The 14,268-nt window shown below is 45.8% G+C and overlaps 1 protein-coding gene and 1 non-coding gene across 2 annotated transcripts; both read right to left on the reverse strand.

Annotated features, from left to right (window-relative positions):
- Nucleotides 1-10,182: 10,182 nt before the first annotated feature.
- LOC127293720 (small ribosomal subunit protein uS10-like) lies at nucleotides 10,183-12,621 on the reverse strand. The gene is made up of 3 exons (XM_051323360.2): nucleotides 12,356-12,621; nucleotides 12,139-12,252; nucleotides 10,183-10,526 (listed from the first exon to the last, which is right to left on the reverse strand). Exons 1-3 carry the CDS (start codon nucleotides 12,480-12,482, stop codon nucleotides 10,384-10,386), a joined length of 384 nt encoding a protein of 127 aa, XP_051179320.1. The 5' UTR covers nucleotides 12,483-12,621; the 3' UTR covers nucleotides 10,183-10,383.
- On the reverse strand, nucleotides 10,619-10,694 carry LOC127297693 (small nucleolar RNA SNORD36). The gene has a single exon (XR_007849386.1). It is a non-coding gene; the product is annotated as a small nucleolar RNA SNORD36 (small nucleolar RNA).
- Nucleotides 12,622-14,268: the final 1,647 nt, after the last annotated feature.

Consider the following 14,268-nt stretch of genomic DNA (forward strand, 5'->3'; position numbering starts at 1 on the left):
ACAGCGTCCTCATCGTTTCAAAGGGGGCAGGGGATCAAAAGAAAAAGGCAAATAGCCAGAAATTAGGGGTCAAAAATAACTCCAAGAAAGGAAACTTTTATTGTTCGTAGAGGATGACATGCGGGACCCATGAGCCAGCAGCTTACTCAACGTTTCAAAGGCGGCATGAGATCGAAAGAAAAAGGCAAGTGACCCAATATCAGGAGCCAAAAATAATCCAAGATTTATTGTACATAGAGGATGACATGTGGGTCCAATTTTGCAGCAGCGGTCTCAATGTTTGAAATGCGGCTTGAGATCAAAAGAAAAAGAAAGTAGCTAGTAATTAGGGGGTCAAAAAAATCCAAGAAAAGAAAGTTGATGGACATAGAGGATGACATGCGGGTCCCTTGAGCCAGCAGCTTACTCAACGTTTCAAAGGGGGCAGAGGGGATCAAAAGAAAAAGGCAAGCCAAAAATCAGAGGGTAAAAAAATCCAACAAAGGAAAGTTTTATAGCACATAGAGGATGACATGCGGGTCCCATGAGCCAGCAGGTTCCTCAACGTTTCAAACGTGGCATGAGATCGAAAGAAAAAGGCAAGTGACCAAATATCAGGAGCCTAAAATAATCCAAGCAAAGAAATTTGATTGTACATGCAGGATGACATGCGGGTCCCATTGTGCGGCAGTGGTCCCAACGTTTCAAATGTGGCTTGAGATCAATAGAAAATGAAAGTAGCCAGAAATTAGGGGGTAAAAAAAACTCCAAGAAAGGAAAGCTTTATCGTTCATACAGGCTGACATGTGGGACCTATGAGCCAGCAGCTTACTAAACATTTCAAAGGCGGCAGGGGATCAAAAGAAAAAGGAAATAGCCAAAAATCCAAGAAATCAAACTTTTATTGTACATAGAGGATGACATGAGGGTCCCATGAGCCAGCAGATTCCTCAACGTTTCAAACGTGGCATGAGATCGAAAGAAAAAGGCAAGTGACCAAATATCAGGAGCCAAAAATAATCCAAGAAAAGAAACTTTATTGTACATAGAGGATGACATGCGGGTCCCATTTTGCAGTAGCGGTCTCAACGTTTCCAAGGCGGCACAGGACCAAAAGAAAAATGATGTAGCCAGAAATCAGGGGGTGAAAAAAATCCAAGAAAAGAAAGATTTCAATTGGGCTGGATCTGGACATCTGGGCCTTCGAACTATCCTTCTGGGCCTTTTGACTCGTACAATTTCAGCCCACTCCAGAACATGAAAGTTCGGATTTTTCTCAAAAAACAAACAGGAAAGTCCTATGCTTCGCCAAAACAAAAAACAAGGAGATTCAAGATATAAGTTGTAAAAATAAAGATTTAATTTATCCGTTTGCAATAGCTCAGAGCGAAATACACTGTTTATTGTCTGCAAAATAATCAAGATATCACATGTTTCTTGTACGGGGAGGCTGACATCAGGGACCCATGAGCCGGCAGCGTCGTCAACGTTTCAAAGGCAGGGGGTCGAAAATAAAAAAAATAAAAAATCAGTTGGTAAAAAAATCCAAGAAAAGAAAACATTTATCGTTCTGAGAGGATGACATGCGGGACCGATGAGGCAGCAGCATCCTCAACGTTTCCAAGGCGGCAGGGGATCAAAAGAAAAAAAAAGGAAATAGCCAGAAATTAATTAGGGGTAAAAAATAAATCCACCAAAGGAAACTTTTATTGTTCATAGAGGATGACATGTGGGACCGACCTGCCAACAACGTCCTCATCGTTTCAAAGGGGGCAGGGGATCGAAATAAAAAGGCAAATAGCCAGAAATTAGGGGTCAAAAATAACTCCAAGAAAGGAAACTTTTATTGTTCGTAGAGGATGACATGCGGGACCCATGAGCCAGCAGCTTACTCAACGTTTCAAAGGCGGCATGAGATCAAAAGAAAAAGGCAAGTGACCAAATATCAGGAGCCAAAAATAATCCAAGATTTATTGTACATAGAGGATGACATGTGGGTCCCATTTTGCAGCAGCGGTCTCAATGTTTGAAATGCGGCTTGAGATCAAAAGAAAAAGAAAGTAGCTAGTAATTAGGGGTCAAAAAATCCAAGAAAAGAAAGTTGATGGACATAGAGGATGACATGCGGGTCCCTTGAGCCAGCAGCTTACTCGACGTTTCAAAGGGGGCAGGGGATCAAAAGAAAAAGGCAAGCCAAAAATCAGCGGGTGAAAAAAAATCCAAGAAAAGAAAGTTTTATAGTACATGAGGATGACATGCGGGTCCCATTTAGCAGCAGCGTTATCACCGTTTGAGAGTCGGCAGGGGATCGAAAGAAAAAAGGCAAGTGACCAAATATGAGGTGCCAAAAAAATCCAAGAAAAGAAAGTTTTATAGTACATAGAGGATGACATGCGGGTCCCATTTAGCATCAGCGGTATCACCGTTTGAGAGGCGGCAGGGGATTGAAAGAATAAGGCAAGTGACCAAATATGAGGTGCCAAAAAAAATCCAAGAAAAGAAAGTTTTATAGTACATAGAGGATGACATGCGGGTCCCATGAGTAAGCAGCTTACTCAACGTTTCCAAGGAGGCAGGGCATCAAAAGAAAAAGGAAATAGACAAAATCAGAGAGTGAAGAAAATCCCTAGAAAATAAACTTTTATAGCACATAGAGGATGACATGCAGGTCCCATGAGCCAGCAGGTTCCTCAACGTTTCAAACGTGGCATGAGATCGAAAGAAAAAAAACGCAAGTGACCAAATATCAGGAGCCAAAAATAATCCAAGAAAAGAAAGTTTTATAGTACATAGAGGATGACATGCGGGTCCCATTTAGCAGCAGCGGTATCACCGTTTGAGAGGCGGCAGGGGATCGAAAGAAAAAGGCAAGTGAAAAAATATGAGGAGCCAAAAATAATTCAGGAAAAGAAAGTTTTATAGTACATAGAGGATGACATGCGGGTCCCATTTAGCAGCAGCGGTATCACCGTTTGAGAGGCGGCAGGGGATCAAAAGAAAAAAGAAATTGCCAAAAATCAGAGGGTGAAAAAAACCAAGAAAATGAACTTTTATAGTACATAGAGGATGACATGCGGGTCCCATGAGCCTGCAGGTTCCTCAACGTTTCAAACGTGGCATGAGATCGAAAGAAAAAGGTAAGTGACCAAATATGAGGTGCCAAAAATAATTCAAGAAAAGAAAGTTTTATAGTACATAGAGGATGACATGCGGGTCCAGTTAGCGACGGTATCACCGTTTGAGAGGCGATAGGGGATCGAAATAAAAAGGCAAGTGACCAAATTTGAGGTGCCAAAAAAACTCCAAGAAAAGAAAGTTTTATAGTACATAGAGGATGACATGCGGGTCCCATTTAGCAGCAGCGGTATCACCGTTTGAGAGGCGGCAGGGGATCGAAAGAAAAAGGTAAGTGACCAAATATGAGGTGCCAAAAATAATTCAAGAAAAGAAAGTTTTATAGTACATAGAGGATGACATGCGGGTCCCAGTTAGCAGCAGCGGTATCACCGTTTGAGAGGCGGCAGGGGATCGAAAGAAAAAGGCAAGTGACCAAATTTGAGGTGCCAAAAAAAACTCCAAGAAAAGAAAGTTGATTGCACATAGAGGATGACATGCGGGTCCCATTTAGCAGCAGCGGTCTCAACATTTCCAAGGCGGCAAGGGATCAAAAGAAAAGGAAGTAGCCGAGAAATCGGGGGTCAAAAAATCCAAGAATAGAAAGAATTTTGGTTCATAGAGGATGACATGCGGGACCCATGATCCTGCATCGTAAACGGCTCGATCGGAGAACGTTGAACGAGATGGCGCGATCGAGAAAAAAAACAATGCCAGAGAGGCTGCCATCTGGGCCCTACATCCCTCGGCGGTGCGGATTTGCGTTGACTTGGCCGGCGAACCCGAGATTTCGAGATGCACCACGTCCCGGGCCACCATACGCGACGTTTTGGCCGCTTTCGTCGGGCTAGGTGGCCTCAAAAACGAGAAAAAAAAAGTTTTGACATGCACCACGGAGGGACCAAAAATCGTCGGCCATGGTACACCAGCAACCACGGCGCGACTTCAACTTCGTCGGCCATGGCAACTTTTCTTGTAGTGTACACATGCTTATTTATCAATGACACATGAAAAGTTCAAGTTGCTAACCGCGATCGAGGAGGAAAAATAAATGAGAAAGCTTAAGTGTGGTCGGACACTTCATATCATGTTTGTTTTATGTGAACACAAGTGGCATCATGCTCTCGGGCATTTCATTGAACACCTCTTGTGCATAAGAGGAGAAAAGTCAAACCCACCACCCCTTGTGAGTAGAAGTGGAACACCAAGTGACTCACACTTGTGCTTTAGCAATATTTATAGTGGTGGATCTTTAGTCGCGGTTGGCCAGGCCAACCGCGACTAAAGGCCCACCCGTACAGCTGTCGACCGAGTCCGTTGGGCCCAGAGCTTTACTCGCGGTTCTCCTGCAGAACCGGAACTAAAGACCCATTAGTCGCGGTTCGAAAAGTTTGGAGACTAATGGGTGGTATGAAAGCCTCTTTTTCTACTAGTGTTTGGATACAAATAGGGCAACAGGTGCCGAGTATTTGCTTTTTGTTTCTATCACCGTATGTTCAAATAGTGGAGAAATGAAAGCTCCCCCCTAAAATCTTATCTCTGAAGCTTGTGTATCCAGAGGAAAATAATAAGTGAGATTTCAAAATGTGAACATTTCTGCAAGAAAGCAACACATGTGGCATAGAACATTACCTCGTCGTTTGTTATTGGAAACCTCCATGGTATTGCAATCATTAGTGTCTTGCTATTTTTTTGGATCAAAACTTGTGATCCGCCGCTGCGTCTGTACCAGATTTCCCCATGTGCACAAAGTTCACAGCTATACATATTCTAGAAATCTAGATCTTGTATTGTACGACATATATACGCTCGTATCGTCGCTACACGAGGCGGTACCAAACAAAACCGCGCAACCACTAACTAGGCTACTAATGTAACGTTTGTCGTGTCGCTGCTTCCCTACTGACCCTACATCAGATTTGGGCGCACTGAATCGCGTCCCATTATTCTGTCGAGGCTACGCGAGCTGCGGTGGATTCGTCGCTGGGTGGATGTGGATGCATGCATGCGCGCGCGGCGGACGCCAGCCGAGCTGGAGTCGTCGACGTCCAGCTTCGGCGACGGGTTTGACTAGCCACGCGCGCGATGGAGGTGGGTGGTGAGTGGACGGCCTCTCCGCCGCGCAATGTCCGTGATATGCGCCGGGACGAGCAACCAATTTTGTTGGGGTGTACGTGGCCGGTGGCCGGCAGCCGGGGCCGCCAGCACAGCTAGCGGCCTACTGGCAGTCTGGCGCCGGAGCGACGAGTTAAACCAGACAATAATGAAATGACTCGGGCTGACATCGGCGGAAGGGCATCGATCATGCATCCACATTGGAATGTGAGATTTTGACCACCTCGGTCTGTCCTCCGACACCATATTTTGAAACTCGCCCTTTGGCAGGCGACGCTCATGTAGACGACGACCTACTCCATGCTGGGTCACATCCGCCCCACCAGCAGAAGAACTTGCGTCGCCGCCGCCGAGCTTGACAAGGCCGACATGGAGTGGTTTGCCTTCCTCGACGCGCAGTTCATGGCTGACAATGAGCAAGAGCTGGCGAGGAGGCAATGGCCAAGCTGAAGAGGATGCGGCCGCCGAGGAGGATGGGGAGCAGGGGTGAGGATGACGATGACCTGGAGGACTTGAGCGTCAGGTTAGATATGGAGGAGCAGGCGACGGAGTAGACTTCTACGCCACATGGTGGCGCATCGTCGAAATATCCATCAAACCGGCGCCTATTGAGGAGGGGGCTCACCTCTTCATGACGGTCGAGCGGCAGAGGCTACTCGAGAAGGCGCAAGAACGTTGCATCAGAGGGAGTGGCATGCGCAGGAACAAGAGGAGGAAGGGAAACAACGACGAAGCTGGCATGTCGAGCACCCTTAAAGACGGCGACTATGCTAGGTTTTAGATCCAACTTAGCCGTTTTCATTTCACTTTGTAAAATATAACAAAATTTGAATAAAAACTATCATTTTCACTATATTTTGTTGCTCGCGCAGGCTAGTTTAGGGAACGCGGCAGGAAACAAGCACCCCAAACATGGCACCACCAAGCGGCATCCCTAAACGACCAATATGGCGCTTTAGTCGGATAACGTTTTGGGACGTGACTAGAGATGGTCTTATCGTTTGTTCATTATTTTAGGCCATTGACAAGCTTCCTATCTTGCCTGCTGCCCTGCTGTTTATGAGCTTGTTGGAATTAGGTACACGGGGCAAGTTCGCCAAGCATGTAGTTTTCTCTTTCTGAGAATGGCCGTACAGACGTTTGAGCTAAGGAGATGCAGTTGGGTACACCGGAGCTTGTTGGAATTGGGTACACAGGTACAAACTTGAGAAATTCCTTAACAGTAAACCCCCAAGATGCATTTGCTTTCTTTTAGCAATCCACAGATTGACATCAATGGTTTTAATAAGTCAGCAGAGTCGAACAGTTCAAGTTCATCAGCTTGAGCTAAGGAGATGCAAGGCAGTATATATCCACAAGTGAGGGCTAACCTGCCTCGATCGGTAAACACGCGGGTGCTCCTCTCCTCCCCTCTCCCTCTCTCCTCCTTCCATCTCTGAAAGTCTCCCCTGCCGGCGGGGCCGATCCCGAGTCTTCTCTGCCGGCTCAGCCGGCCGGAGATGGCGAAGGAGAGGCGTCGGAGTAGATCTTAGGTGTAGTTGTAGGGTTTTTGGCTTTTTGCCGGTTTTTAGGAGTACCGCATCTAGATCTCTGGCCAGGATCTGGAGCTTCTGGTGGTGGGTCGGCAGCGGCGAGCTCCAACGGCGGGAGCAACTGCGGTGGGCTTTCTACTCCAGCGTCTCCTTCAGTAGAGGACCTTGTAGATGTTTCTTTCTTTGCAGGTGTTCGGCGACTGCCTTGCTCCTCCTGGCTGGCCGTGGCGGCAGGGGGGAGAAGCACGGCGGTGAAGATTACAGCAAGATCTGTTCCCCGGCCGACCATGGTGGCGAGGGGGGAACTGCCTTGCTGTCTCCTGTGAAGAGCGGGACAAGTAGGGCTTTCTGGTGCCATCTGCTCAAGGGCTGCACAGCCTTGTCTCTTTCTCTGTCCGGCCATGGAGGCGAGGGGAGAAGAAGGGGCAATGCGGAGCTTCCGAACAAGCGGCGCCAGCTCTATCTCCGGTGGTTATTACAAGCGCAAACACGCAGCTGGCACCATGGCCGCTGTGATCTGCAGCCGACACGACGGCTGTTACTCTACCTCCAAGACGGAGGCCTTTCCCTGTCCCTGTTGGAGCTCGACGCCTCCTCGCAGCCAAGTGATTCGTTCCCGGCGGCGTGGAGGTTGCCAGCGGGGGTGGGTTCTCGCTGGACGGAAGAGTTCGAGCAGCTTCTCTCCATTCCTTGGCGGCGACGCTTCGAGGATGCCGGCGAGCGATGACGGTGGTGCTCCAGGACCTGATTGCTTTTGCACCTTTTGTTCTGGGGTGTGCTTTGTAAAGTTGCAGACCTTATCTTCAAATACTAGGTTCTTTAGGGCGAGTATTGTAAAGTGTCTGTATGCAATTTGTACCCATCACGTGTCACTCTAATAAAATACCACCTTCTGTTTCAAAAAAAAAGTGAGGGCTTTAGCCCAGCCGGTTTCAACAATCGTCTTAGGATTCAATGCATTCCATCAAGTAACTTAACTCTGAACAGTACCTCTTTGCGAGAAAAACCATCACTATTGGTGTCGTTTCCACCTTTAGCGTACAGTGTGTACAGGCAACCATGGATATGAACTTACACAACTTGTAAACCAAATTTTAGATCCTTCGTATTCCTTTTTTATAAACCAAATTTAGGTGACCCGATGGTAGCAAGCATTAAAATGGAGAGTAGTAGAAAGAAATCCTTATCTCTACAATATGTGAGTCAAATAGATATCGTGAACACTTAGAGACAAATGCTTGAGGGAGAGAGGACAGACAAATGACGGGAAGATATCAAATAGTTTTTTTTTTTGCGGGCATACGAATGGCGTGCCATATCTTTATAGAAGGGAGCAACAAAAATTATAGGACACCAGAAAGGGGATGCAAACATCCACCATTGGCCAACCCACACACACACCACCAAAAACATAAAGACCTACTCTCGCGACATGACTCTCCGCTCCTCTCCCCTCGCAGCCCACCAGAGGCTGAACTCCTCTAGGATTCTATCTATGATCTGCTCCGTGGACAGCTGCCTCTCTAAGTTCCCGAAAACAGGGGTGTTCCTTTGCTTCCAAAACGTTCAGGCTTTCAACAAGATGAAAGTGTCAAAACCTCTCCTGTCCTCCTTCCGCAGCCTCTTCCTCGCCTCCGTTCACCACCTCTCCAAATTTGTGTTCTCCTGCGGTTCCTGTAGCTGTGAACCAATCCTTCTCTAGCAGCCAAACCAGATATCAAATAGTGAAAATAAATGCTTCTACAATGCTGCAATGTGATGATCAGCTTACTAATTCACGTCATGTAAATGCTTATTGATCTATGCAGTTGGGCGTACTCTCATCACAAGCATTATATTGGAAACAATTTGTAGGGGAGGATCATCTCACTGTGATGCTCTCAGCCAGGAATTACAACTTTGTTCAAGCACAAGTGTTCTGTTTACTTCAACGCATCCTCAAGTTTCTTTTCTTGAGTAATTAGTTAGAAAACCAACACTGTATGACTGTCAGAGATTTGCTTAGCTTCTTATAGTGTGTTTATAATTGTTGTCAAGATCTGAAACTTTTTATAGTTGGCAACAATGGAATCAGGATTACAAACTAGATTCGTGGGAAACTTGTAAACGGAACAACAACAACAACAACAACAACATGTAAAACGTTCTAAAATGGAACACTTTCCATTTCCCTTGCCACATTGCATTTGATTGGTAATTTTCTGGTTGTGGATCTATCAAGTACTAGTGTGATGTGTATGTTGTTCCTCTTTATAAATAGTTGATAACTAATACCTGAACAAGCTTCAAAGGTCCTTTATTTGAACACTCAAGAATCAAGAATTTATTTCAGTCAAGAAAACCTTGCACATCTTGCAGTTTTAGGTTCACAAAGAATTTAGACTCCTGCTCAATTATGACAATTATTTGGAGTATCCTTCAAATTACTACTGCTAGCATGTATAATCATATTATGATGCTACTGTTTCCATCTATAATCATAGCACGTGAGCATTTTGCTTCAATCTATCTGTCGTTGATATCTGTCATTAGTCCATGACCTTGTTCTAATCAGTTTACTGACTTCAGCTTCCCATTTTGGAAATTATGACCTACTCTCTGTAACCATATGACTGGGAGTAAGAAACCCATTAGTAGTGGCATAGCTCAAGGACTCCTACTGTAACATTTCCTCCACAATAGACAAGTTATGATGTTGGCTAGTACTAAAAATATAGTCAGGTTTAATGACCTAAACCCTGCAGGTATTGTATGATAAGAAGTGGCAAGAAAGGGTTGACATAAGTTAAACCAAGACAGGAGTACTTTCCTTAGGCTGTTGCTTATGACAATTGAGAAATTAATTGCCACTGAACTTCTGTTTATAAGACAAACAACTCCTTCATGGACATAGTTTAGCAAAATAACACCCACAATTGCAATTGAATCTTATCTGCATTTTGATCCTCTTCTCGGGTGGACTGCAATTGAGGTCGAGAAGAACCATGGCTGCTGATGATCAACTTGGTTGCAATTGGACCAGCGATCTGCTACTGCTGGGGGTGGCGATCATCTGCTGGGGAGGAAGCATCACTCGATAAAAGGAGAGAAAAAAAACACCTGCAAAACCACCACGCTCACCGCAGCAAACTCAATAGCTTTGTAGACAACACAGCAAAAATACGTTTATTCCTCTAGTATTAACTTAGATGGGGTGACTGCGGCCATCTTCCCTCACAATAGCTGCAGCGGACCCCTAGTTTGCAAACAAAATTCGTTTTGAACACAACAAAACAAAACATCAATTAGATTTAGAACTTTTTTGATAGTTTAGATATGTCTCGCGTTGTTTGCGAAGAAGATTCTTCCGAGTGGATAAATGCCACTTTTTCAAAAAAGAAGAAAACAATACCAAATCACATTGATCAATATCAAGGCCTCTTCGTCACACGAAGAAGCAGAGTTAAGGAAAAAAGCTAAGCCATGTATAAACATCCAATCTGACACAGGCACACACCAAAGCAATGAAAATTGATGATGATGATAACTTAGACAACAAGTACTCAGAACTAAGATGCAAAGACCTAGCCATACAAAATCCAGTTTCCAACACTACAAAGGTCTAAAAGTATCTTGTTCGATGGTCCCAACGCCAGGTAGCATACTACTGGTCGCTGATGGTCACCTCAACCTCGACACCAGGCTCGATGGTGATCGAGGTGATCTGCTTGACGACGTCCGGGGAGCTAACGAGGTCAATCACCCTCTTGTGCACCCGCATCTCAAACCTATCCCAGGTGTTGGTACCTGATTTACCACAACAACGGAGTTAGTCCTTTTTCTTTGTAACAAGAAACTTTAGCATAATGGCAGTAAGAGATTTGATTGATTGTGGTTGGCTGGCATCAGTTCTAAAAAGCTCAATTTTGTAACATCAAATGTATCATAAGAATCATATGTAGTCATCATATGCTCAACCCATACACAAAAGTACAGCAACTTAATTCTGTTATCAAATGAGATGTTAAATAACTAATGACAATATATTAGCTAACCTATTGCAGTTTGGTGTGGACTGTGGAATAGATTGATTGTTCATTAGTGGTACTAATTTTACGCATTGGTCCAGTTTTTAGTACTTAAAAAGTTTTGAAGGGTTGGCAATTTTGCTTGCTCCTGTTGGCTGTATTGATTCTATTAATATTTTTTTGTAAGATCTGCAAGCTTATTTTGGTCGATGGAGGCCTTGAAAGATTTTATATTAAGTGTGGCTTCTATTTACAGGCCCACAGACCACTGAGATTGTTGTATCTAACTATTCAGTTTGTGTGACAGGAGTGTGTTGTGGTGTTGATCAGAAATGGAAGAGGGGAGGATGAGCTTCTATTTATATGCATTTGTATCCTGGTTATTTTCTTGCATCCAATATTTGCAACGTAGTTTCTTTTCGATAATATCATTTATCCACCAATACTGAGAATCAATGATTCTGCAGGTTGTGGGATCACCTCTCCTCAAATTTGCACCTTTATGCACAAGCCAAAGCTGTCTCGACTAATGATGAAGCTAAAAACCCCGGCAGTACTGCTAGAGGATTGCCTGTACATAATTCATCTAGCAATAAACGGACTAGTCGTGAATCTGAAGCTGAAACTCAGAAAACGACGAGAGTTCAGCAGAAGAGGGAGTGGGGAGGAATGGTTCGAGTGCAATTCCCCCAAATCGAAGTGCTGTATCTCCAGTTTCACATGCAGAGGAAAAAACTTATCCTATATTAGAGGCTGTAAGACAACCCCATTCACCAGACATGTGTCACCATAGAAAGAGAGGCAGAGAGGACGACACAGGGCCAGCCAAGGTCTCTAAGGCTCTCTCAGTCACATGGTCTAATTTTTTTAAATGGCTCCAAGTTCATGGAATGCGTTTTCTGGTGTTTTATGTTATATGCAAGTCGTATCATGAATGTAGTCCCATATTAATATAACTAATATCTCGGCATATTAATCAGCGAGCCATATCATGTTCAGACCTATTCAGCCAATCTGTGCCTCTGTGGTGTCTACCGTAGCACCAGATTCAGCAGTTAATGGCAGGTTACAGAAAGCGAAGTCTGACGTGAGAGTACCAGGTGCCGCAGCAGCATTAAGAGCAGCAGCTGAGGCTGCTGAAGATGTTCTAAAGGACAGGTATTCTGAAAATGTCTTTGACCGAAATTCTGAATGTGTCTTTGACGGATTGGGTTTATATACACAATGTTTCAGGGAAGGATAAAAATGATCCAAAGAAGCCAGAGGCAAATGAATCGACCTCTAAACGGCACATGCAACTATCCTGAGCATGGAAGGACCCGACACAATACGAAACAACTAAGTAAATGGAGCTCCAACTGGTACGGGAGAAGCAAGCAAGAGAGGGTCACCTTCTCCACAGGGGGACTTCCTGGTGGTGATGTTGAGCACCTTGGTGGGCATCCTGACGGGGCCCTTCACCTTCAGGCTCTTGTCCTTGGCTCCCTTAACCAGATCGGCACAAACTGCCGGGACACAGAGCAAGCATGATATCAGAGTCAAGCGGAGATGTACCGAAACGAGAACAGGACGAAGAATTCATGGCGGGGAGCGGACGAAGATGGCTACCTTTCTCGAGGTTCTTGACGCTCTTGGAGGAGAGGGTGATGCGGATCCTGTGCTGCGGATCCTGCGTGCCCTGGAACCCCTCCTTGCCGGCCTTCATCGGCGGGGCGTACGCGAGCTCGGTCGCCATGGCTGCTGGTGGCGGGGAGGAGGACGGCGGCGCTGCGCGGCGGGAGGGTATACGGGATTCGGCGGCGCTGGGAGGCGGGAGCTAGGCTAGGGTATGCGGGAGGATTCGCCGTCCGGTAAAAGGCTTTCTATCGGACCATTGTCCAACCGTAGGACTGAAGCACGATGGACGTTGGATATTCAACGAGGCCCCTTGCTACTCTTTCCGTAAAATGGGAGACCTAATTTTTTTCCGTTAATTTTGTTTTGCGAAACAGTATAGACATATAGATGCTTATAAGTTATATTCACCACTATGAAAGTATGTAGACAAATTCTAGCACTATGAGCATCACGTAAAAAAAAAGCACTCTGAGGCATCTTTGAGACTCAATTCAAGAAACTGATTTGGCGGGTCTTAAAGTAAGCGAAGTCACCATTGACGTCCCGCTGTTGACGGAAACATCGTCTCCCACTAAAAATATTTCGCTTTTATCTCTACTACTTAAAAAGAAGAAACGTATTCCCCTTTCTCCCCCAACTTTCGTCGTCCTTTTGGTCTTTCCCGTCGCCCACCTGGGCTTTGCAGACCTTCGTGGGCCGTGTCTCATGGCTCATGTCGCTTCGTCGTCTCCGCTATTGTCTTATCCGAAACATCAACACCGCTGCCGCCTCCGCTATCTCTGCCTACGCATGTGCCTTCGTCCAAGATCCCTCGCCGCTAGCGCTATCTCCGCGCTCGTCCAACCTCCCACGCCATATCCCCTCTGACTCCCTCTCTCCCGTCCGTCATGGAGCACCGGCCGGACGGCATCGTTGAGGCCCTCACCTGCCTCCACACCTTCGACACCGCCTGCATCTCCGGCTGACATGGGCATACCCTTCGGGTACCCATTATTAGTATACCTGGCTCGGCCCAATATGGAGAAGACACAATATGGAGAAGGCCCAACAAGGCAACCCGAAGAAGTAGTCGACTAGGACTCTTGTAAAACCCTAGGCTGGTTGCATATATAAAGCTAGCCAGGGCACCCGAAAGAGGGAGGCCAACAAATAGACAGAAGATAGACAATAGATAGACAACATAGCTCCGCCTACGGCGACACCCTGTAAACATACATATGATCATATAGTGGATTGCTAGCAGCACGTAGGGATCCTCCGCCGAGGGGACCCGAAGCTGGGTACGTCGTGTGCCTAATCTCGTCCCCGGAATCTCCATCGTCGCTCTTCCCGAAAACCCTAGTCTACAATATGCAGGCATTGCTGAGGCGTTCCCTCGTCAATTGGCGCCGTCCGTGGGGATTTGCGACGACTGGATTTTGTTATCCGGGCGGGATCATCGAGTATGTCATCAACAAGTTCATCAGCAGCGTCATCGCCAGGAATCGATTAAAATTGCATCTGGCCCGCTAGTGGCAGGCACAAGCTTCGTCATGAATTTCTTCACCAGCACGCGTCGTTTAGCGGATAGATCGGACACCAAGCTTCGATTAGTCTCAATCTCCAGAACTATACGACAGCAGATGGATGATCATGGTTTAAAGATATCAGAAGGTATCAGCTCAGGCCTCAGGCGTGTTTCAATCGGCAAGTTACCAGAAGCTACTAGTCTCGAAAAAAGAAAAGAAGAGACGTGCGTGAATACTTTTGGCTGATCATGGACAAACTGTCGAAGAAGCACAAACGAAGATCAAGATCGTACACAGGAAAAAAAAGAAGATCATCAAATCAGCTCTTAGCTAAAACGCTACCTTGTACGTCCATATTCTTCCGAGGAAGACGAAGCCGCATCATATTTTTACACA

The sequence above is a fragment of the Lolium perenne genome, chromosome 4 (genome assembly GCF_019359855.2).
Source record: "Lolium perenne isolate Kyuss_39 chromosome 4, Kyuss_2.0, whole genome shotgun sequence".
Taxonomy (NCBI): Eukaryota; Viridiplantae; Streptophyta; class Magnoliopsida; order Poales; family Poaceae; genus Lolium; species Lolium perenne.

Coding starts and splice junctions, on each gene's coding strand:
- LOC127293720 (XM_051323360.2), bottom strand. CDS start 12,482: ATGGCGACCGAGCTCGCGTACGCCCCGCCGATGAAGGCCGGCAAGGAG. Junction 12,253..12,355: donor CGTCAAGAACCTCGAGAAAG/GTAGCCATCTTC, acceptor GTGTCCCGGCAG/TTTGTGCCGATCTGGTTAAG. Junction 10,527..12,138: donor GAAGTCCCCCTGTGGAGAAG/GTGACCCTCTCT, acceptor GTGGTAAATCAG/GTACCAACACCTGGGATAGG.